Source organism: Accipiter gentilis, chromosome Z (assembly GCF_929443795.1).
Source record: "Accipiter gentilis chromosome Z, bAccGen1.1, whole genome shotgun sequence".
Taxonomy (NCBI): Eukaryota; Metazoa; Chordata; class Aves; order Accipitriformes; family Accipitridae; genus Astur; species Astur gentilis.
In genome coordinates, this window is record NC_064919.1 from 37,060,097 (window position 1) to 37,085,324 (window position 25,228).

Here is a 25,228-nt window from a genome sequence, read left to right on the forward strand (position 1 = left end):
GCTCCCCTCCCAGCGCCAGGCATTTTCATTTGCGTGCGTCCAGTGACACTTGCGTCACCTACCCGGACCCTCAACCGGCCTCCCAAAACACAAACTAAACAGGCACACGCAAACAACAAAAAAAGCCACGACCGGAAGCCGCGCCAGCCCCACGGCGAGCGACCCACGTACCGTGCCTCCGGTCGGGCTGGCGCCGCAGGACTTCGCAGCCATCAATCCACGCGCGGGCAGGCGCTCACGCACAGACGACCTCCACCACCACCACCACCACCTCCTCCTCCTCCTCCTCCTTCTCCTCCTCCTCCTCCTCCTCCTCGCGGGGACGGGACGCCTCCCTCCCTGCTGCTTCCCCTGGCCTGGACGCGGTGTGTTTCCACAGACGGGCTGTAAAGCAGCGGCGGGGACGGGCGCTGAGGCGAGCGCTCGCCAAGTTCGGGGACGCAGCCGGGCTCTCGCAGGTGCCGGTGGTGGCGGCGGCGGCGGCGGCGGCGGCGGTGACCGCCGCCCCTCGGGAAACCGGCGAGGCGCGCGGGGGCGCGGGCGGCCGCCGCCCCAGGGGGCCGCCGCCGCGAGGCGCGGCAGGTCCGCGGGCAGAAGCGCGGAGAGCGGCGCTGCCGCCGCCCCCGCGGTGCCCCCAGGTCGCGCCGCCAGCGGACAGGGCCGCCGCGCCTGCCGGGGGCGGGCGGGCGCGCGGCCCCGGTACCCCCGCCCCGGGAGGGACCCGGCGCCTCCCGCGCTTCCTCCCGCCGCCGTTACTTGCCGCGGCCACCCGCAAACGCGGGACGCCCGAGCGGCACCCGCTGGCCCCGCCGGCCGCCTGTTCCGCCGCCCGGCTGCCGCCGTTCGCCGCCGTGGGCAGACCCGCGCCCGCCCGCCCGCCCGCCCGCTCTCTCGCTCACCCGCTCAGGCTCGGCCGCGCAGCCCGGAGCCGGGCGGGAGGGAGGGAGGGAGGCTGCAGCGCGGCGCCGCCGCCTCTCACAACCCGTTGAGCCGGGCGGCGGAGGCGGCGCGGTCCCGGTCCCGGTCCCGGTCCCCGTCCCGGTCCCGGTCCCGGTCCCGCCTCCGCCAGGCAGCGCCGCCGTCCCCACGGCTCGGCCCGGCCGGGTCCAGCTCGGCGGCAGCGGGACAAAGCCCTGGTGCCCAACGGCGCCGCGGGCGGCTCTCCCCGCCGGGACTTCCCCTGGCTGACGGTCGGCACCCCCGCCAGCCCCGAACGGGGGCTCGCCCGTGCTCAGCGGCAGGCGGGGCGGGAGCCGCCTGTAAGCATCGGTGTTAACGGGAAGAGTGCGGGACCCAAGCCTAGGCTAAAAAAACCCAAACAAACAAACAAAACCCCCACAGCCGAAAAAAAACCAACAAAAAACAAACGTGGAAACACAATTCGTCAGTTTCCTGCCACGAAGCCAGAACCTCAATATGCCTCTTTCTCGGTTGTCTGAGAGAAAAAGATTTTCTGAAGCCTGCTGCACCTCTGCCCCTGTGAAGCTCGTGTTGATGTCAATGCAAATGTCCAAGTCGCTGAAACTCTGCTAAAGCGGTATCTAAAATGACAGCTCCAAGTTCCGAAGGTGACAATTGATAACCTAAAGGAAACCTGAAGGCTCGTATTTTTGTTTGCTTAATTATAGCTCTCCATTGCATGGCCTTTCTCAAGCAACCTTGCTTTCTTTGTCCAAAAATAAATTAGCATTGCAGGGCTGAGATAGTATCTCTTTTGCTGTATTTTCTGTAAAACTGCTGTGTTCTCTCAATACAACTGCACATTAAAACACCAAGATACACTTAAATCTTGCTAGAAGCCTAATCATGTGGGAGCTTTGCCTTTGGTCTGCTTTCCCGTCAGTGGCAAAAAAACCCACCCACATGTCTTTGCACCTGGCTGTGTGTTCACCCGCAGTGACAAAGGTGCTTTTCCAGGCGGAAGAGGAAGCTGCATACAGGTGCCACCAGTGTATTAAAATAAAAGGAAAGGGCCCAACACTGGTTGTTGAAGTCACGCAGTAAATCTTGGCAGAGGGCAGGTGAGTTAAATTAAATGGAAGTGAAAATGTTAATGTTCACTGGAGTGGGAACATTATTAATAAACTTACTTGGAACCCAGCCTTGCAAACAGGTCTTCGGTGACAGCCCTTACTGCCATGGAGGCCTCATTGCAATGGGTGCCTCACTTTTCAGAGTAGAAGCTTAAATATACATCTAGACACAGATCAGATCTATGGGTACAAATGTGGTTTCTGTTTTAGTGTCTGAATTTTGCAGTGATGCTTTTCAAGCACTTGTCTCCAACTAATCAACTGTTTTGTGAGAAAGAAAATAAATGAGCCTGGTTACCAGTGGATTGGTGTCCTTTTTCCAATAAACTTCCTTCCACCGTGGGAACGTGACTCCTTGGCATATTTGCTGTGATATACCTTCTGGATGAGAGATGTTAAATGTCACAGTCAGTACAGAGCTACCCTTCTGCTGTTTGCTTGGGAGCAGCCAGCTGGCCAAAATGCATAGTGGCTTCATTCAGCATGCTTTTCCCACACTGGGGGACATGGATGGAGAGATGTCTGTCACCTTCCTGGGAGCAGATCTTCAGGAAACTTGTAGGAATGTAATAGTTGGGGGGGGGGGGGGGGGGGGGGAGAACAACACCACCTCCCACCCCCCACCCCAAAAAAAACACAAACCCCCAGCTGGATCACTTTCTTAAACTGGTCCCTGGTTTAAATGTTCCTGGGAAGGAGTCAGAGAGGAAAGGGAGAAGGTGTCACGACCCAGACTGGACAGACCAGGGAGTCGTGTTTAATTTGGAATTTCCTCGGGCTAAATCAAGGTGAAATGACACCAAATGATCAGTTAAACATTTTATTTAAGACAGAAGCACAGAACTGGGGAGGCATGGTAGTAGGTGACAGGGTTTCTCACAAGAACTGGCATAAGACTACTTCTGTAAACCATGTAACCATATACATCAATTCAGGGAATAAGGAGATGCCTCCCGTTGAGTCACGAGGTTCAGAGCAGTTGCCCTTGCTTTCCAGACTCCTCCTCAGAGAAGGGCCCAGAGGTGGCTGGATCCACTCTTAGTCTCAGACTTGGGCAACGTTTTAAATCTTGAAATGGATCAGGTGTAGGGATTGTGGAAAAGGTAAGAGAGAAGAAGGCAGAGAGAGAAAAAGGAAGAGAGAAAGATTTCACCGGTCCTGGGCCCAGCGTTGGTTCAGTCAGCTAAGGTGTCCAGTCCCGGTGGGCTTGCGCACCTGGGGCTTCAGTTTGTGTCCTTTTATCATCCTTGATCCTCCTTCGGGCGGGCACCTGAACTGTCAGGTTAATGAGCAGTTTGTGAGCCTTTGGGCTTGGGGGTCATTTGTGGAGTAACTTCTTCTTCCCTGCAGACACTGCCATTGTTTGATCTTTGTATCAGAACAGCTTATCAGAACAGGGAGCTGCGCACCCTCCAGCATGCCCTCCCCATCCTGTTGCTGATGTCTGAGCTGATGGGCTTTTCACCTTGGTTCCTTGCTGTGCAGGGTTTGTCTTTAAGCAGAACTTGCCCCACCACAATGTTTGAGACATTAACTCTTTCAGTCTCTCACAGAAGGGAAGGAAAAGAATTGGACTGATACACAATTTTATGGTCCAAGTCTAATTTCTTTAGCAGGCAGGCTAAAAGTATATGGCCCATAGTAATGTCCTGAATTAGAGCTGACAGTTTTATATGCCCTGATCTCCATAGCATCTAGGTGCATTCCAGTAATGCATGTCACATGTTTTTTCACCCTCTCCCCAGGAGAAGTGGGTGTAGTTGTGTCTCATCCTGGTAAGATTTGTGTGTCTGTATGATTGGGGGGGATTTATTGTATATTCTATGCATAAAGTTTTGATCAACCATATACACTCCAGAAGGCAACAACATCAAGGGAAAAAGTGGAAGGTCTGGAGTGCCCTCAGTCCCTGCAGTTCATCCCACAGACAAGACAGACACCTGAGAGTATTTGTCTCCTAGAGGAACTCATACCCTTTGGATATTCGGGCATGTGTCATGCATCACCTGAAGATAAAGACCAAGAACCAGACTTTGATCTGAAATGCTATGAGACGTGAGGGTAGAGGACAGAGGGTGGTTTTGTCGTTCTTACCATGACTTTTGCCAAGGCAGCACAAGTCAGTATTCTGCTGGAATCCCCTAATTACTGAAGCTTTCCTGTACAGGTGTGTCTCACAGCTCCAGTCCTGCCCTGCAAGAACTCAGGTTTGGGTATCCAAGGTCCAGCAACTTCACAAGAATGGGATGGAGCCTTCTTGTCATCAGGACATGATAGACAACAGACATTATATTGGTACAGTATAGAGCAAAGCTGACCGGAAAGTGATGTTGTCACTGAGCAAAAAAATGAGCTATAATCCTGCAAACTGTGAGGGACCGAGAGACTGTCCTGAGCCCACTGAGTGGGAAGGGACACAAACACTTGCACATGTGGCTTTGTTTACTTCCACGTGTTGCTGCACTTGTAGTTAATCCAGATGGCCATGCGGTTAAAGATGAATCAGAATCTTTACCAATGAAAGTCAGCCAATACTTTCAGAATTGGCTAAGCCTACAAGCAGATTTTTTTGTTATTTTGGAGAGTTAGATGCTAATAAGAGACATAAAAAATACAATGTAAATGAGAGCCATACTTGATGAAAAGAGCTTTCTTTAAGGAGCTAGGAGGGAATCTTGAGATTATGTATCACAGGCCAGTTTGGATGGGAAGACACTGTGCTAGGAGTGCTGTGCTTAAAGAAATGAGACAATCCCTTCTATGTACTGTGTGTAATTTAAAGACACAAATAAAGAGTCAGAGAAGTAGAACATTTAAGCAAGTACGCCTGGTGGGTATTTGTTATTTATAGTTACTGGAAGAAGATAGGACATTGTGTATGTGCTTTTCAATTGGCCAGAAATAGGAAATAAGTTCATCTTGTATTCAAGCTCTTTTTACATTACAGGGATAGTACAGTATGGAGCTTTACACTCCTGCCAACGTTCACTGTCAAAAGAGTAATTTGCCAGTTTTCACAAAGTTGCATATGCCTCCATAAATATATATTCAGCAGGGGCATATGTCTTCTCATTTTAAGGTTATACTTTAACACATTAGATTAGAGGGATGCATGTTCTGGGAGTCTGCTGCATTTATTATATTCAAAAAGAAGAAAAAAACCCTCAAATTTATGTATGATACATCCTTTCCTGGTTTTGGACAATGAAGGTGACAGACCTGCTAGTCATGCCAAGCCATGCAAGCACTTGTTCAGTCTCCCCACATGTCAAAGGAAATGGAAAGCAGTTAAATATTTCAGGTAAAATTCTGGTCCCATTGAGGTTAACAAATTATTTTGCCTATGGATCAAAAAAATCACATGACTATTTTTAGGACTGATAATGGCAGGAAAATGGAAGATAACACTGAAACACTTCTCTGGCCAATCTACTACTTAGAAGATTATGAACTCTTAGTGTTCACATGTGAAGACAGTCATTGAATGCCTTATTATTCCACTGAGCTGGGCTGCTGGCTTCAGAAGAGAAGGTGGCCTCATGGAGTTTTTAGTTCGGTATTTTGTATTCCTCAGAGAAGGTAACAGAGAAGGGAATAACATCTTCAGCAACATTGACACAACCTAATTTTGCTATGAGAAACCTGCAGTAGCACCAATGGTCCAAAATGAACTGTCAGCCTCTTGCTCATCACCTTGCCCTGCAGTGCTGTTATCTGGAAACAATTATAGCACAGATTCTTTTTTGAGATGTGCCGCCAACACTCTGTATTGATGTTTCTGCCTCCTATCTTTTTGTCCAAACTGATAAGAACAGGGCTTCCACTCCTTTAAAACAGTAGAACAGTCACATCTCAGATACCACTGGGAGATTTTGGCTGCATATCCCATGTTTTGGCTTTGGAAGGAGAGGGTAGTGTTTGGATAGGAGTGGCTGACGATGATCTTTCCATACCATAGAACATTCACCCTGGAGTCCAGGCATGTTGCTTGCACATGGGTCTACAATGACGTTTCTCACACATCTGAATCTGCTATTTGTGTTGACAAGGAAAATAGGATTGAGGCATGCACAACACAGGATTGTGTTTGACTGTACACCAGAAGAAGAGTTGGAAGAAGCAGCCACTCCTTCTCTGTACATTATATGCAACTAGCATCCACAGCCAGAACTAATGGAAAACCTCCACATCACTGATAAAGGCCACGCCATCAACAAAAGCTATTATAAAAATCCTGTTACCATTCACTTTACGAAATAAAGGGGTGGGGCGGGGGGGTAGGGGGTGGGGGGGAGAAATCTGGCACTGGCTGCAGAAGAAAACCTCCACAGTCTGAATGAATAAGGAACAAGGAATTCATCATCTCCTATATGATTAAGAAGTTTGCTTTTAGCTTCCATTTTTTTCCTTCCCAAAACAGACCTTATTAAAAATACAACAAAGTCAAATTGCTCTCTGATTCCTATTCCAGCCTCTGTCAGTGATGTGTATTGGGAAATGGGGCAAGTCCACATGACCTCTTTCCTCCATATCTTTGAGATAATAATTTTGTATTTTAGAAAAGTGCTTGAACTATGGTTAAGTGCTGTATGCCAGTTTTCCTATTACGAAACCTCAGTAAAGAAAAACCTGGGTCCTCTGAAACCATCTCAGCTTACAGAAGGAAAGCAAATGGCACTTGCTTGCTGATACAGAGGTAATTCAGACCTATTATTTAACAGTAACTTGTGGTACACTTAGAAGTTTGACTGTAGCATTATGAACTGCAGAAAGTATAGAAGTTTGGGTCTCTAGGGTCCTGTTCTTCTGTCAATGGTGACGAAAAGCACTGTGGATAGGGCAAAGCTATGCTGCAACATAAAATTCAAGAAGCATCTTGCTATTTCAAGTTTTGCCTGGGTTTTTTCCCTCTCAGGCTGGGGAAAGCATTACACTTAACACTTTGCCGAGTTACTCAAGTTCAGTCACTTCTGAGAATTTTCAGCTTGGTTTTTTTTAATAATCTCCTCAACTTACTCTTCCTCTACAGTGTAAATGACCACATCAGGGTGAAGCAGCAGGCTCTAAAGGTGAAGTAAGGCTACAAAAAGAAAAAACTGGTTACTTAAAGTCAGGATGAGTGTTTTCCTTTAGAAGCAACAGTTGGCTATAATTTTGGTTTTTGATCAAACAGTTACAGAATTGCTGATAAAAAGCCTTAAACAGGTTTAAGGAGATGCTTAAACTTCTAAGCTTCTCTTTAGTTCTTGCAAATCTAGTAAATCCATCCTATTTGATGCCACTCTCTTTCTGCAGGCCTCTTAAGGAGTGTGAAATGCTATCAAATGTAAGTTTCCAACCAAAGTCCTATAAATCTCAGGGTACAGTTAGATGATGAGGCTGAACTTACCTAAAGCTCTCTTCTATAAAAAGGGCACACGTCTCTGTCCTGGGAACTCTTGGATACTTTCAGAACCCTTTCTGAGTGGACTCAAGCTGCTAAACTGGAAGAAAGTTTTAATTTCTCACCTCCCACTGCCCAGAAATTTTTCATCTTGCAGAATACATCAGAGTTGGGTGGCAAATGATCTGTCAAGCGCTAAACGCTCTGTAGGATGGGGCCATATAGGAGCTGCACAATTTCACCATACCAGATCAGCTGGCTTCTTATTGAACCATACTCCAAAACCTAAAGTCCCTAATGAATCCTAGTGAATTTCAGTTTGCTGTTCTAACTGGGTATTGTGGCTGGATTCCACCCGCTGTGAAGACACATCTGTCAAGTGTCCCTGTTTAAATTCCTGGTGATGAGGGAAGACTGAATACCACTGTGGTAGAAAGAACAGAAATGCAGCATGCAGGGATTAGTTTCTATGTTAAAGTATCTATTAAGTAGATCAAAAATACCGACAACTTTCTCCAGCATTTATTACAGATTATTCAACTTAAAAGAGTTGACTTTTTCTTAATCTTTCTCCTCTTCCTGAAAACATATTTAACTTAGGCATTCTATCTGTCTACCGCGCATCCCTACATTGTCAATGATGCATTAGTAGAACTGCAGTAACCCTTGATAAATGGTATTCTTGCCATATGGTGAATGGATTTGCAATTGTGTTGCAGCCAGAACTGAAATGTGATTCTTTTCTGTCAGAAAGCATAACGACTGGACTCAATTACCACAGAACTCTAGTTCATAGGACCAAGCACTGTTCCCATCATATCAGAAAAAAGTGTTTTTTCTGTTCACTGGATTTGTAATGATGGAGAATTATGCCACAAGCATCCCCAAGCAGGGCAAAAGACCATACATTAGCATGGATTTTTTTAAGAACATAACTGGAGTCTAAGGGAGAAGTCCCATATCTTACACCAGGAAATTTTTGAAGACACTCCTAGGGTTTCTTACTTTCATTTTATTCTCTGAAATTAGTAGCATTCAGAGAGACATATTTGGAGTTAATAAATGCTGTTTTCATTACAGATTTTGTTCTTTTGGCTCAATTATAGTTCACTCTATTTTTATTTTTTCTTGTGACTGGGAGTAACTTAAGCACTGAGGAGCTCAAATCTTGCTGTAGTAGATAAAATAGGCATAAGTGCAACATATCCTCATCCCATTAGAAAAAAAATAAACTACTCAGTGTTCATGTGTTAGTAACAGCTGTATCAAATTGTGATGATTGTTCTGTAGGTATGACTGCTTCAGTGAGAGCGTGCTGTCTTTAATCAAGTGTTCTTTGCATTTACAGTAAGTACCTTCTTCTCCATTTCAAATGAGCACTTAGGATAGACTCCCAGACTTCTTCAAGGAAGTCTCTTACAGACCTACAGCTTACACGTACCAACAATCTTGAAACACTGTGGTAGGTTGACCTTGGCTGCATGCCAGGTGCCCGCCAAAGCTGCTCGATAGCTCCCCTCCTCAGCTGGACAGAAGAGAGAAAATATAACGAAAGGCCTGTGGGTCGAGATAAGGGGAGGGAGAGATCACTCACCAATTACCATCATGGGCAAAACAGAGTTGACTTGGGGAAAAAAAATTAATTTATTACCAATCAAATCTGAGTGGGATAATGACAAACAAAACCAAATCTTAAAAAATCACAACCCCCCCTTCCCTTCTTCCCAGGCTCAACTTCACGCCTGATTTTCTCTCCCTCCTCCTCCCCAGTGGCACAGGGGGACAGGGAATGGGCATTGCAGTCAGCTCATCACACCTTGTTTCTGCCATGCCTTCCTCCTCAGGGGGAGGACTCCTCACTCTTCCCTGCTCCAGCATGGGGTCCCTCCCACAGGAGACAGTTGTCCACAAACTTCTCCAATGTGAGTCTTTCCCACAGGCTACAGTTCTTCGTGAACTGCTCCAGCATGTGTCCCTTCCACTGGCTGCAGTCCTTCAGGAGCACACTGCTCCAGCGTGGGTACCCCATGGGGTCCCAAGTCCTGCCAGCAAACCTGCTCCAGCGTGGGCTCCTCCACAGGCTGCAGGTGGATATCTGCTCCACCATGGACCTCCATGGGCTGCAGGGGGACAGCCTGCCTCACCATGGTCTTCACCACGGGCTGCAGGGGAATCTCTGCTCCAGCACTGGAGCACCTCCTCCCCCTCCTTCTTCACTGGCCTTGCTGTCTGCAGGGCTGCTTCTCTCACATATACTCACTCCTCTCTCTGGCCACAATTCCCCGGGGTGGGGGTTTCCCCTTCTTAAATATGTTATCACAGAGGTGCTATAACTGTCACTAATGGGCTCGGCCTTGGCCAGCAGCGGGTCTGTCTTGGAGCCAGCTGGCATTGGCACTATTGGCCATAGGGGAAACTTCCAGCAGCTTCTCAGAGAAGCCACCTCTGTAGCCACGCCCACTATGAAACCTTGCCACACAAACCCAATACAAACACATCTCACTTTATTTGCTCTTATAGAGCAGCATTTATTCTATCAATGAAAAGCCAGCCTAGGACAGCAGCAAAGGAATAGTGCAGAAAACATTGCTACTGGTGCAGCTGGGCTGGATGATTAATGCAAAACAGAATACAAGTCACTCAAGTTTTTTAGGACACTGGTACCATACATTCTAAGAAACATAAGGCCAGATAATGAATACCACTTTTTCTCAGAATTTATGTTGCACAGTCCTTTCAGATCCACACCAGAGCAGCTGCATTTTTTTCACTGGTTCCCATCATTTTGCAGCTCCAACTTCACAAGATGGTTCTCAAACTTTTGAATGTCTACTCGATGCTTCATTAGGAACTTTCCATTTAAATGAAAAACAGGTATGTCATATTTGTATTTATCATACCACACTGAATTCTCTGGAAGGGTAATATCCACCTCCTGCAAAATAAACTGTGACAGAAAAGAAATGTGTCAGTACCTGCTGGACGCTGAAAAAAATGCCTACTTGTCCTTTGATCAATCTTTTTTTCAGAAATGCGGGGCTGTTCTCTTAGTGCTTTTGGATTTATTCTTCCATATTGTAGGCAATTGCCCATTTTGTGGGGTACAAAATGTATGTAGCCAAAATCTTTGGCTGCGTGTTCACAAAGGACTCTCTCTCTACTCCAGAATTATATTCTTGACACTCTGTGCAGAACCACTCTTCTGTGAGCACCAGCCACAACAAATATGCAGCTGGCAATATAACAGCTGCGTGTTAGGCAGTGGAGTGCAAGACTTCTTAATGCTTCTGTTAATGGTTTCTTTCTTCAAGGGAGAGTTCAAAACCTGGTTGAAGAATGGCAAAAACTGCAGTGACATATAGCTTAAATATTTGAAGTCCCACTTACTAACACCCTTCCCAAATGATATCACTACCTGCTTTATAAAAGTTGCAAACTCCGCTATCAGACAAGGCAATAGTATTTCAAAAGCAGTGGGTTTAAAAACTATTGTGATGAGGTGTCTATTGTTTTAGTTTACCAATACTTATTTGAGTAGCATGGTTACAAAATGCTTTTGGATAATGAGTTTTATGGATATCAGTGCTGAAATTGTCTTGAAGGGTCACCCATGAAAGAATAATGGATGTAAATAAATCCAAGCAATTTAATTTACAAAGAAAGAATCCTGATTAACTCTTCTTACTATATAGAAAATGCATACAGTATTGCAATACATTACCCTTCGCTTATATGGCTCAAGCTCTTCTCTTGCTTCATCACATAGAGGGCATGGTTTCTAAAGGAAAATATTCAGACCAACTTAAAGCATACAGTAAAATACACAGATCACTTGTACTGTAAAGTAACATACATAGACAGGAGTGATCATTACTGTAAAAGTGGGTTCCCTCCCCCGTACCACCCTGTCTTACTACTTTCTAAATCTTTTTCTGCAGCATGGATTAAAAGAAAATAAACTATTCAGCCACAGAATTTAATTATTTCTTATTTGCTATTATTTTTCTTATAGTGCAAATTAACAGTTTAAAATGGCACTTGTAAAGGCTGATTCGAGGGCATGGTTTGGAAGGTCACACACAGACCCCTTCTTTTGGCCAGCAGGAAAGAATATTCAAAGCATTACCATCACCAGCTGAAAACAACTGTGGGTACCACTCTTGACGTAAGAATTTCCCTTGATAGAAGGGGAATGAGGAAGTCACATGAATAATTTCTAATGTTTCAGATCAAGTCACTCGAGTCTGTTCAAATAGCAAAAGAAGTTGACTTAAGATAACCTGGCTGACTTTGTCTGAAAGGAATTAAGCATGATCCTCCAACCTGCAGAGCTGGGAGGACAGTAACCTCCAGCAGGGAGAACTGGCAAACAGCTGCAACGTTTTGACCTGCGATGGGGTCAAACTACAGTTATACAGCTGACTTCTGCTGATCATGCATCATGATCATTAAAGCAGTGTGTACCTGAAGAAGTGATTCACATGATGGCACATTGCTTCAGTATTTGTAATGGCAGAATTTGGCCTGTAATTCACATAGCATAGTATACAGTGGTGAAGGTGATGGCTCTGTCCCTCTGCCATGAAATTCCTCTCACAGCTGGAAAAGACCTTCTTCTCTCCCTCCCACTTAAAGTCTTCCTAGGGCTTTAAATTTGGAGTTAATCTGAAACAGCTACGTCTTATTTCCTATGTGTGAATTAATTTGGATTAAATACTCTACTAGGCCTGTGGAGAGCTTTCTAACATAACAGTCACATAAAAACATTTGACAAACTAAGTTGACTCTTAGCAAAGAATATGTTTTTACGCCTGCTCTGATGGCAAGGTTAAGCACTACGTAGGACTAATAAGATTGGAACAGGTTTAAAATCAGATAGTGAACTATTTCAACTGACAGTGAAATCTGTTTAAATGGTCAATTTATATTAGTACATATTTTTCAGTATAACAGTGCAACAGTAGGTCTCTGCCATCACTTGCTTTATATTAATTTGTAATAGGTCTGCCTGGATAAAGCTGTATATTACAGTGGCAAAAAGGGACTCCTACTGCTGAGACAGTAAAAATCTTTTTCCAAAGTGACATATGCTGTGTTGATAGCTAGATCTGTTAGAAATTACACATGGTGGAAGGGAGAGTTTTATTTCTACAGATAATTGTCATTTATACTGCATACTTAGACTGCAGTTTTGTGGTCATTTTAAGCTGGCACTGATGCTGAAGGAAGCAGACCCGTCTTCCTGCCCCTGTTTCTTTTGTGCTGGCATAAGCACTCAACAGCTGCACAGTAGAGCTAGACAGGAGAATTGATCTGAGTTAATAGTAATCTTGAAAAAAAAAAAAGTTTTTTTTAATCTGAAGCAGCTGTTGCACAATGTCCTGGTTTCAGCTGGGATAATTTCCCTCCTAGTAGCTGATGTAATGTTGTGGTTTAGGTTTAGTATGAGAATAATTTTGATAACACTGATGTTTTCTGTTGTTGTCAAGTGGTTTTCATACTAAGTCAAGGATTTTTCAGCTTCTCATGCCCAGCCAGCAAGAAGGCTGGAGGGGCACAAGGAGTTGGGAGGGGACACAGCCAGGACAGATGACCCAAACCGGCCAAAGGAACATTCCATACCATTTAACATCATGTCCAGTATATAAACTGGGGGGAGCTGGCTGGGAGGGGTGCATCACTGCTCCTGGCTGGGTATCAGTCAGCAGGTGGCAAGTAATTGTATTATGCATCACTTGTCTTTCTTGGATTATATTTCACTTGCTTTTTGTTATCTTCCTTTTCTTTGCAGTTATTATTATATTTTTTTGTTTCAGCTGTTAAACTGTTCATGTCTCAGCCCACAAGTTTTACTTGGTTTTGACTGTCCTCACCATCCCACCAGGGTGGGGGAGGAGTGAGGGAGTGGCTGCTTGGTGCTTAGTTGCTGGCTGGGTTTAAACCATGGCATACAAATGCTTGTGTTCTCATAAAAGGAGCCTGTGAGGGGAAAACCATTTGGCAGTGCTAGCTTCTATCAGTCTGAACTGGCTGCAGAAGTCAAAGCTCCCTCCTGCCTTCTTCTCTTCTTTTCTCCTTATTCTTAAAAATAGGAAGGAGGGGGAAAGGAGTCAATTAGCATAAACTAAGAGTGCAGATTTGATTTCTTTTAAAGTAGTCTGCATTTTGCTTTGCAATTGCCAGAGACATAAAAAACATTTTAAGTTAAAAACACATTCAACAAGAGGCCACTTTACAGAACTACTTGAACTCTGCTATTAGTCATACAGTGTCTTACTAGTTAGAAATTTTAGGATACAAAAATCATACAAAGAGCTTTGTTCCAATTATTAACCCCAAAGTAAGCTCATTATTCCCTCCCTTACCACATTTGGATTATGAATGAGTTGATGCAAGGGGAGAGAGAGCTGTAATATTAAAGTATAGTTCTTCTTATAGCATGCATTGCTCTGATTAATAAACAGATTGTGACCTTTTATTTTTTTAACCTATTTGTATGCTACACAGTTTAAACACTCCTTTATGGCTAGGGATGGAATGAACAAACATTGTGCAGGAGGAAGTTATTTTAATTGCATCAGTCTCCAAAAAATACAGCAATACTGATGTCAACATTCTCAGTGCTTTGTATTTCTAGTTATTCTCCTCTTGAAGGCTACATCAGCTATATAAATGCAGTGTAGCCCACCACGTGCCATCCTATCTAAAAGTGCAGACCTCAGCAGATAATACAGGCTCTTGACAACGATTCATGGAAGGTGACAGTTCACAAATGACCATTTCTGCTCATCACATCTGTTCTCTGAATATGCTTAAGAATCCTATCTCTTCACGCCACAGACAAACCTTTCCCTACATTTTATTCCTGTTAGCATTACACAGCCAATAAAGCAAAAAGAGGGTAAAGCACAATCTACTTTTTCCTCATGTGCTACCAACACTAGTTGCATGTATTTTCAGTCTCACAGGTAGTGCTGAAATAAAACTCAAGTGCTTTGAAGAACCTACTTTGGCTGTTAATGCTTGTCCTGGGCAGATTATATGTAACACCTCATGTTTATTATCCATTTCCAGGATGAAACACTGGCAATTAGAGAACAATTTTCAGCTAGTAAATGGACCACAGTCACTGAGACACAACTATCTTGAAATCTTTTAAGTACTTGCTTGCTACAATGAGAGTAGGACCATGCTCTAAAACCTGGTGTAAAAACACTCAAAGTAAAATGCCCAATAGTACACAAATTTGAAGGGGACAAAAAGCATGGCCAAGATATTTCATCTGGGATTCATGTATATCAAAGCTGATAAACACACAGTCTTGCTTAGCTTTATTCTGTAAACAACTTTTACCTTGGTGAATAAAGTTAACACTGGCTTATTTGCACTGGCTGAACAGAGTTGTCTCCCCAGTGGACTGGATGAATGTCTGGCTAGTTGCAGAGTTCTGCTCAGAAAACAAAGCACCATCGTCCTGTTAAAGCAAAAATAAAGTGTTTAATTGTTCTGTGGCAAGTTATAGCTCACGAAATTTCATGTTAAGATAAATGTGATACTTCAATTGCGGCTCTAAAATACACACAATCAAACAATTTTCCCAGGATTTTTATGTTCACAGTTTCAACACATTAATCAGAAAAATGGTTTACTATGCAGCAGGCCAGAAACATTGAGTAGCCCAAAAAGTGTAGTTCCATTTAAAAAAAACCAACCCTATGTTTTCTTGCTGAAATGCCTCTTTTAAATTCCCTAACACAAATGCTGACATAAATGCATTATGCTGTTTCAACTGCATAGATGCCAGTAAGAATTATGTGAAATTAACAAAATGCAAAGTGCTGTGCTTTGAACCTCAGTAATCTTGCTGCCGTGCTTGACATATTCTACTTAATTAAAATTATTCCATCAAAAAAATTAATCTGTACCTAATCAGAATATTAATAGAATGCTTTCTGCAGTGAATAGAAAGCTGCAGCCAAGATGATTTAACTTGGTAATATTAAAAGCATGCACACTGCCCTGAGTTCTTCCTGCAACAGCAAATTAATTTATGAAAGATGTTGATGGGTTTGTGAATTCTTTGGGAAAGTTTAAGTAAATTTAGTGTTGTTGAGGGGTGCCGTACTGGACTCTTGAAGCCACCTATTCATAATAACACTAATAACAACAGTGCTTCCTCCAAACTTATGTCTTAATGTGACCTTTACAAGGCATTTTAGGTCTGAAAGGCAAAAAAAAAAAACCAGAAGCAAAAGGGAGTCTGCACAGAGACTATTGGCAGACATGACATTGGGAAAAACAAGTCCCTTATACATAAAGCCTAACTGCTTCTGTTCAGTTTCTGTTCAGGCACAACTTACCCGTCGTTCTACTAACTACAGGTAACTACAAATACACAATGTAATGGCACAAGTTTAAACACCTAAAGTGTAGCAGGACTACATTGCAACTGATAAGCATGTTTTAGGATGTTCAGTAAAAAAGAGCCTAGTGCATTCACTGAATCTCTCAGTACTAATATTACATAGTTTGTTTTAAGAGAGGCAGTTTAGCCAGCATAACCTCTAAGGAAGAGCAAAACATTGCAGTGGACTCTAAACTTAAGGCTACTTAACTGCTATGTTTCTAAGCAACAACCACAAGAAAAATCAAATGGGTGACATGATACTGCTCCACCAGCCTTACTGTACTGTCAAAGACACCTTTTAGGACTTTGGTAAGGGTAACTCACCATGTTTCCAGAAGTTTCAACAGAGCAAATACAAGGAAAAGGTATTACTCTTTGAAAATTATAGCCTGAATTATCAAATTTCAGATGCTAGGAAAGAATCGGAATTTTTTCTTCGACCACATAAAAATAAAGCTGTCTAAAATAAGAGTATTCTGCAACAAATGGGCTTTGGGTTTACCGTTTATTTTGGGACAGAAAGGGTTCTTCATCTGTATGTGTCAGGCTTGATACCAGTAAGAGTCAGCTGCAGGGGCAGAGTGGTATCTCTGCAAATTTGCAGGTGACTGGCACAGCACACACTGCCATTGGTCATAGTCTTTGGCAGCTACTGCATTTGTTTTACTTAGCCAGGTGGAAATTTAATTATCTGGGATTTTACATGAGAAATACAAAAAAAGAAGCTTGGAACCTTTTGGAAAAATGCAAATCTGGATGATAGTAAATAGCTTCAGTCATACTTAGAAATCTTTATATCCACAGTAAATGGGTGCCCAGACTGGATGTGGTTTTGGCAAATAAAAGTTGCAGTATGCGAGCCTGCTCAGATGCAAGATAAAAATGCCAATATAAATGGTTTGCATTCTGGCAAGTTTTTAAATGAATGCTTTTGTTGCCTGCCTAGCAAGCCAGATTTTGTACCTTCAAAACAAGGAAAATGCCCCCAAATTGTTCTGTGAACAGCAGAATGAATGAAGCCTAGACTTCCATGTATCTTACTACCCATATATACACATATGTGTATAAAATGTCTCAGGTTCAGTCCTTTATGTCACCTTTTTTGATCCCTCCACCCTCTGGTAAATTTGAGTCCAGTGGAGAACTCCTACCAAAACATCAGCTGAAGGGGAATGAATAAGACAATATCAGTACCTGAGCTTCAAGATGTCACAAAAAGAAATAAGTTAGCACGCTGTCTTAATTCCTTACCAATTTTAAATAATTATAAGAAACACTCTCTTTGGAATTCAGGAGCAAACTTGCATTGAGCTGTACTACTACTGAAGCAAGAGTCTCTGTTTCCAGACTTAGCATAAGACTGGCTGAATGTTTTTATAAATAACCTAAGGAAAACAGAGTCCTGGCTGTCAATTTATTCACCTATGTAAAATGGTAGTAAGGCCAAACTGTAACACCAGTTACAAAAAGACTCAAAGGACTAATCCTGATTTATAAAATTATGCTAGTCTCCATCCCGACCCCAGTCACGCTCTGCTCTTCCATCAGCAAAAAGCAGTCCAAGACATCTAGCCTTGACGGAGGGTAAGATACTGTCAGATGGCATCATGTTCCCACAGTACAGATGATAGAGCTTGACTTCCCTATGCTTCTGAAACCCACAGTTGCCAGACAGCATCACTAAGAAGGAGAGCAGTCAGACCTGCTGCATTTAACCTGGAGTAAAACATGGCAACTTCAGCTTCACAGCACTGCAACTAAGGCTCTGCCCCCATAGAAATTTTCTTTTAAATCAGTAGAATTTACTAAACTTATTTTATTGGATTACGTAAAAGGCTCATGGATAAAACCAAATAGCAGTGGTTTTGCACAAACACTGAAAGGTTCTAATATTGCAAAGGGTTAAGTATAGTTCTTATTGATCAGGAGCTGATGAAAGCGAATATCCAATCACTCATCAGGCAAATCTACTTCAGCAGCTCAATTTGTCTGAACAGCACCTGAGAGCCACACGGGTGTTTAGTGCATGCATGCTACCATTGTGTGAACGAGTGGGTTCCCAACACTGGCCTGCACTAAGCTGAGCAACATTTCAGGAATGCAGAACTGCAACCTCAGAGGTCACTTCCATGCCTGTTTCATCACTGACAAAAAGAAAGTAAAGTGTCACACAGAAGCCCCATGGCGTTCATGTCCAGCTCACAATCTGTACCATGTCCAGCTCACAATCTGTACCATATCTGTCTTTTGTTATAAAGAAGCTAAAACAATAAAAGCACACAAAAAAATCTTTCAACATGATTATTCTGGAGCTCTCTTTAGCCTACCCCCAGGTAATTATAAAGATTTGTTTAAGGAACAAAGTTAGTATGTAAATGTAGAGCAGGATGCTTGCAAACTTCAGAACTTACCCTCCCCTATACCACAGTGCTACAGAATGATTTAATGAATGATGCTTGTAAGCCTGGACTTGGCCTATGCTGCATTTTGCAAAGCCAGATTGGACTCATTTCCTGTTAATAGAATTTCAATCACCTAATAAATCTTCATCTGCTGGAAAAATAAAATGTGACACTAAAACCAGCCATTATTTAGATGAGATAATTATCTGTATAAACCTTATCTTAGCATCAATCAAAGAAAGACAAGCATGGCTGAGTTTTTCCTCCAACTATGTACCTTTTAATGATGCTATATACTCTTAAATAATGTCAGCTTCAAGTCACCAATATACTCTTGCTCTGTGGTTCTGAATATTTTATAGGCATAGTTATCAACATATTTGGACAGGATCATGTCCTGTTTTCCATGGTTTTGTATACATACACATGAGGATGAAATTATTATGAACTTGCAAGCATTTATTTTTATACACTTTACATTCATGTGGTGTTTGATTCTGGAACCCTAACCTGGGTTTGGCGGAAGATTGGGATTGCCTAGGCAAATCACACCTCTTTCTGCAAGGTAACAGTAACATGGAAAATGTTACATTGAAACCGTCCTAGACATTTTCTAGCTATTTGTCCTAAAGAAACTTTGTAACTGCCTATTACACTGACTCCCGCCCTCCGTTTACTCCTCAGTCTTGTGTGACAAAGGAATATCTACTGAGAGAGAATGGGGCAAGCAAGCAGATGCAAATCTGAGAATACCTGCTGATGGCTCAAGTCAGTGGTGGTTTAAAACAGCCGCCTTCTGTCGTTCCTCATTCAAAACCAGTTACAGTCCTCAAGGGAAGCAAACTTCCAGCAGTCTGCTGTTGTCAGTTTGATTTCTTACCAGGGAGATGCTGAACAAGAAAATATGGTGCCACAGCAAGAGAGAAAGGACCATGCACGAGCAGGGACACCAAATCCTGTAGTTGCCAAGATCCCCACAAGGCTTTTAACCCCTCCAGCCTTTCAGAGGAGGCATGCAAAATATATGAAAATCTTGAACTTCTTTTTGCAAACACACGGGACTCTAAAAGTCTTTAGGGAAAAAGCAGGTTTCTACATCAACTCAAAACTCAGAAATGTCATCGGTAATACCACTTGCTTCTGTGAGGTGATATTATATATCAATCAATGCATATTTCTACACATTTTCTCCTCCAAACTGCAGTAACCTGGTGTAAATGCCACAAGGACCTTGCATCCCATCACAGCAAAGATTAAAAGTATAACGTGCAACAAATTTTTCTTAGTGATCCCTCCGGAAGAACCCATTCTAGACTCTGCTCCGAGGCCTGTACTCCAAATTTCAAACAGTCTAAAAAACATACAACAGGTTGCTGTTATGGCCACGAGACCATTTCTGAAGACTAAACTTAGAACTGGCATGTTTACCATAAAGGAAAACTACAGTGGAGCTTAAAAGCCTGTTTACACATCTCAGTTTGAGAACTTTTCAGCCAAAAGATGCCCCCCCGCAAGGGCAGGGGGCGAGCCAAATCGGGCGGAGGGTGTACGCAGGGGTCTTTCCCGTTGTCTCCCGTAACGAGACACCCCGACTTCTTTCGATGCTCCGTTCCGAGCCAGTAATGCCCTCTACAGACAGACCGAGTCACAGCCCGTTAAAAACCACGAGAGCGACGGAGACCCGCCGGTGCCGGCTCTCCGGGGCTCAGCCCGCTCGCCCCGGCGCCCGCCGCCCTGCCTCGCTCCGCCCGGCCTCCGACCTCCAGGGCGGCCCCCTCAGCCCCGCTGCCGGCGGGGGACCGCCTCCCCGGCCCGCCGCAAGGCCAAGGCCCGCGCCCGCCGCGCTCGCACCCCCGGCGCCGGGGAGGCCCCTGCGGCCGCGGCCCAGGCCCGGCCCGGGCCCGCCGCTCGGCACCAGCCGGGGTTAAGCCGGGCGGGCCGGGGGCGCTGACGGGGCCCCGCGCGCCGGCCTAGGCTTGCGGCAAGGGCCGGGGCTGCGAACACTCACCTGGCCGCGGCTGCCCTCCGGGGACGCGGCGCGGGCGCACGGCGCGGCGGGGGAGGCTCGGCCCGGCAAGGACGCGCGGCCCCGGCGGGAGACGGCGCCCGCCGCCGCTTCGGCGCCCGCCTGCCCGGCGCCCGCCGGCGCCCCCCACCCCGCCCTCTCCCTCCGCCCGGGGCTTCCCCCCGGGACCTGCGGCGAAGGCCCGCGGGCGCCCGCAGCCCCTTCTCGAGGGCTCCCAGCTGCCCCCGAAGCCCCTGCCCTCCAGACGTACCTCCTCTCTGCAAGAGGCAGCTCTTGGCAGGCGGGAGGCGCTTGCCGCGCTGCTTGCGGAAGGCCTCCCCGGGCCGGAGCTCTCGGCAGCCGGCGCTGCCCGGCTTTCCAGGATCTGGGAGCTCAGCCAGAGCTGGGCAGCACCCACCCCCACACCCCCCCACACCCCCCCTTTTTTTTTTTTTTTCTTTTTTTTTTTTTTTTTTTTTCCCTGCTGGAGAAGGTTTCTGGCTTGCAGCCTCAACCCTGCGCCGCACTGAGCTCCCCTGCGTCTCTTACTCCGTGCCCTCCGCTGTGGGTCGAAAAGCAGCCAGCTGCCTCATCATCTCCGTCCTGGACGGGTGTGCAGGACCTGGATTTTGGCTGCCCACTCAGGCTGGCAAAGAAATACCTCTAGACATAATGGACACCCCCCCCACAAACACACACTATTCGAGTGTATCATTAAAGCACAAAGGGTCACAGTAATGAAAGCACATAGGGATCGTAAGAGAAAGTGTGGATAAAAATACACTGAGAAGTAGTAGGCAGCATAGGCAGAAAGGCAAAAACTTCCACTAAGCAAAGGGCCAGTCCTGCAGTTCTTTTGCTCATGCTGCTTCTATTGGCTTCAAATGGAGTAAGTGGGCTTTAATTTAATTTCTTTCCTTTGAAATTGCAATAAAGTTACTGTAATAAAAGAAAGACCCAGTCTGTCTTTTTGACAGTGAGAATTTCAGTTTTAGTGAGGCTTTCCACTTTCCTGTGACTCCAGCAGCAACAATGTAGATAAAATAGATTTTTTTATTAAAGATGTGTTATGTTGCTTTTAAAATGTTTACCTTTTAAGATTTAATGCAGGCAGCGAGTATAGTCAGGACTGAGTATAACATTGGGGAAAAGAGTGGGAGAATAAAGACATTTGTTCTAAACATGATGCTCAACAGCTTGAAGCAATACATGGTATGTATGCTAGGCAAATCAGTGGGTGATATGAAGCCAGGATCAAACAAGAATATTTCAGAGTATATGAATAAATCCAAATTAAATTGGAAATACACTCAAATTAACACAACGGGATTCAATAAAAGCAAGAAAGAGATTAATTTAAAGACGTTATCAAGCTGAGCATCCCAGGGAGAACTCTTTTCCTGATGAAATGAGTTGCCACATTCTTGTCTGAAACTGTGAGCTTTTTGTCCCTTCCGCTGTGACAGATACTTGGCCACGAGAGAGGGCCCCTGCGTAAAGAAAGGTGTAGTGTGCCCTTCTTTGCTCGTGATGCTCTGTTTGACTACTGCGCAGTGTTTTAGTTGTCAGGTGTGTTCATTTTCCTTTCTCCAGAAAAGTGTTTTAAATAAAAAAATAGCAAGTGTTCACTGCTGGGGAATGAAAGCTGTAGGCTCATGTTGTTTTAGTTTCTGTATTTCCATCAGGAATTTTGTTGTGCTTTTGTAGTTGTTCCTAGGCTGAGAACTGGGGTATAGACTCAAGTCAGCTTCCCCTCTTCATCTGTGCTTTGAGAAGTACAACAGCATGTAGCAGGAAGGCTCTCCAGGAGAGCAGTCTCACCATGCTGATTTGATATATGTAATTAACTAGCAGAATAAACTAACATGAGGATTAGCCAGCTCTGGACACTAGTGACTCATTTTCAACCACTATCTTAATTCCTTCTTTTGAACAGAGATGTAACACTGGCAGCTGACACTGGCTGCTCATATTTGTGTCAAAATCAGAAAACCCAGTATCAGACTACAGCATTTGGCATTGGTATACGCTAGACCTTTCAAGCCTCACATGAGGGAATCACTGAACTGGCTCCCACCTGGCTTTTAATTTCCAAGAAGGGGCGGAAGGAAGACCTTTAGGGAGAGGGCAATTTCAGCAGATGGTGGTTGAAAAGCAGAGGCAAGTAAAAAGATAAGCATGTTCTTGACATCCCAGGTCCCAGAATAGTTTTATCCCTCTCACTCCAAAAACAAAACTAGCCTACTCTGGGAACTGTGTCTAGGATTTCCAAAAGAACCTAGACTAGATAGGCACACAGTTCCCTAACTGGTCAGTTTGTTCAAAGAGAATTGCTACTGAAGTGAAATAGTGCTCTGGCCGTGTTTCTTTCCTGATTTCAATGTGATTGTCATGTTGTCTAACTCAGTGCAATTATTAGCCAAACCACTAACTGGCCCTGCTGAGGTAACTGTTCAGAAAGGCATTCATCTGATTGTGTGCTGTTTGCAAGAGAAAAGTATTTTCCAAGAGCTTTCAGTCTTACTTTGTCACTTGTATTTGTTAGGTTTGTGTTTAGGTGCATCTCACGTGTGCTCGTTTCAGCCTTAAACCAGGTTGTTTATAACCTGGGATAAATATGTAAAAAAACCTCCAGGCTTCCTTATACTACAAACTTCTGCAAAGAGAATTTAATACTTAGAGTATTTTGTAATTGACTGGTTTTGTTTTGGCAGGTTTCTGTTACACTGTTGTGGATATTTCAGCACAAAATTACCTTTGGTTTTAATACATTAGTTATGTGATGAATCTTCATTACTGTTCATAGAGATTTGAGAAGAAAAATATTACAGATGCAGAAAGAATCATTACCTTAGAACACTCATCACTACTGCTGTGCTTAGGAATAAGATGGATTGCTGTAAAGTTTCCTATTTAAAAACATGTTCTGAGATCTGAGAGTAGACCACCCTATTTTTCATTCTGGCACATAGGATGACTCCAAATATCAAAGGCAACTATGACTCAGTGGTTAAATTTGCTGCACAGGCATCCTGCTGTGGTGCACAAGACTTCCTATCTTCTTTTGCATATCTCTTAAATAAAGGGTTGACATGCTTCCACAGTTTTGGACTAAAAAGAACTCATGTTGTGATGGATTGCTGTTCCCAATAGCCTTCAATTAGGTTCTCGTCCGGTTTTCTTTTTTTTATTGCCCTGGTATTTTGAGTTGATGCATATCTTCACATTTTTGTATCTGGTATATATCACAATATGCTTTCCATACATTGCATGGTTTCTTTTATTTGGGCATTAATTAAATACTGTATTTAAAATGTAGCACAACAGTGTTAAGAGATAAATTGTCTGTTCCTCCCTCCAATCAATAGGTAGTAAAAAAACCAGAATAGAATAAAATAGATCCAGTTAATCGAGTACCACCCAATGTTTTCCTCCTCTTGCTATTAACATACTTTAAAAGCCTTTTCTTGTTGTCTGACACAACACTGGCCAATTTCAACTCCAGCTGAGCTTTGGCCTTTCGTGCCATGGGGACCTGGGTCTTCCTTTGGGGCCCGGCAGCAGGTCTTGGTGCCAAACCCAGTAGCCACCCTCTGTCCCTCCCCTCACCCTGCGTGGCCGGATTGGCTACAGAAGGGTCACGGAGCGGTGTGTGAGAGGAGGGCGAGGGTCCCCGAGGAGCACAGAGAACTTGCACTGCCATTTCTGCGGGGCTGACTGGCAGCAGAGAGGAGCTGTGCTGGGGGAAGTTCTGCAAAGAGCAACCAAAGGGGAGGGGTGGTGGGGGTGGTGGTGAGGGGCGCTGGGGAACTGACGGTACCCGTCTGCCAAAGAGGGTTCCTTTCCGAATGGAGGAGAAATGCCAGGGCCAAGGCTGGATCTGGAAGAGGGGGAAGAAAGCCTGTGCTTGAGGGCAGTAGCATGTCCACCTTTCTTGGGTCACATCCCGCCTCGTAGCACTTGAATGAGGGGAAAGAGTGCCCAGCGACACCAGAGAGTGGGACTCGGTGGCACTCAGATCAGCGCAAAGACGCCTTTCAGGTCCATAGGGCCAGGCGCCACAGTGCTTGAATCAGGGGAAAGGGGCCCTGCAAGAGAACAGGGACAGGCACCATGGCACCTTCCTGAAGGGAAAAGGGCCCTGCAAAAGCAGAGGACCAAGACCCGTGGTGCTGTGCTCTGGGGAGAGATGCGCTCAGAGAGCACGGGTCCAGCCCCATGGTAGTCAAAGCAGGGCGACGAGGCTGTGCAAGACCGGAGGGAGAAGCCCCATGGCGCTCTGCTAAGGACAACGAGAGGCAATGGTGGGCATAGCCCCAGGAAAAGGGGGGGAGAAAGCAGCATGGGTGGGGATAGCAATGCCACCTGCACTGTTAGTAAAACAGAGACTTTTTCTGCAGTTTACAGACCTTTATTTTATTTCACCTACAAATTATGTCACTTAGAGCACAGGGAGCCATTGAGGGCCTGTGCACATCCCAGCTGCTGGCCCAGCCCTGGTTTCAGCTGCACCTGGGACATTCTTCTAGCGCTGCCAGCGGGGTGGCCTCTTGTTGGCTGGATAAGAGGCCTCAGGGCTGCCAGAGCTCCTCTTTGGGGCTTGCTGTGGCCCTCCAGGGGACCATTCCCTTTTCCCCACTGGAAGTAGATGGACCTGCCATGGCCTCCTCCGGCTCCTCCTGGGACTCCTCCTGGGGCTTCTCCTGGGCCTCCTCCTGGGGCTCCTCCTGGGCCTCCTCCTCAGGCTCCTCCTCAGGCTCCTCCTCAGCCTCCTCCTCCTCTGGGATAGGAAAGAGGGCAGGGAAAAGCCTGCTGCGATACACACGAGGGGCATCTCGAGTGGTCCTGGGGTGGTCATGCATGTTGGTTCCTTCGGGGCTGTTGGAGGGGGCCGGCCCAAGGGTGGGAGACCCTCTCTGGGAGGCAGCAGGTTGGGGGGCACCTGCAGGGTGGCCATCCCACCCCCCCCCAGCATGGCCGTCCTCCAGGGCCAGCAGA

General features: G+C 45.2%; 2 protein-coding genes across 5 annotated transcripts in view; both read right to left on the reverse strand.

Moving 5' to 3' along the window:
* MARCHF3 (membrane associated ring-CH-type finger 3) overlaps positions 1 to 258 on the reverse strand; it is an 80,097-nt gene extending 79,839 nt beyond the window's left edge. The window contains exon 1 of the mRNA XM_049795954.1: positions 172 to 258. The gene's annotated coding sequence lies outside the window, so the exon portion shown is untranslated. The remainder of the gene's footprint in view (positions 1 to 171) is intronic.
* A 9,876-nt stretch (positions 259 to 10,134) lies between these two features.
* Positions 10,135 to 20,856, reverse strand: CZH5orf63 (chromosome Z C5orf63 homolog). 4 transcript variants are annotated; one of them, XM_049795957.1, is made up of 5 exons: positions 20,234 to 20,277; positions 18,979 to 19,115; positions 14,770 to 14,890; positions 11,138 to 11,194; positions 10,135 to 10,363 (listed from the first exon to the last, which is right to left on the reverse strand). In XM_049795957.1, exons 3-5 carry the CDS (start codon positions 14,884 to 14,886, stop codon positions 10,184 to 10,186), a joined length of 354 nt encoding a protein of 117 aa, XP_049651914.1. In that variant the 5' UTR covers positions 14,887 to 14,890; positions 18,979 to 19,115; positions 20,234 to 20,277; the 3' UTR covers positions 10,135 to 10,183. The 4 variants fall into 4 exon arrangements, with proteins under 4 accessions (XP_049651914.1, XP_049651913.1, XP_049651915.1 ...); XM_049795956.1 differs by lacking the exons at positions 18,979 to 19,115; positions 20,234 to 20,277 and adding an exon at positions 20,780 to 20,856; XM_049795958.1 differs by lacking the exons at positions 18,979 to 19,115; positions 20,234 to 20,277 and adding an exon at positions 20,502 to 20,587.
* Between the last annotated feature and the right edge of the window lie 4,372 nt (positions 20,857 to 25,228).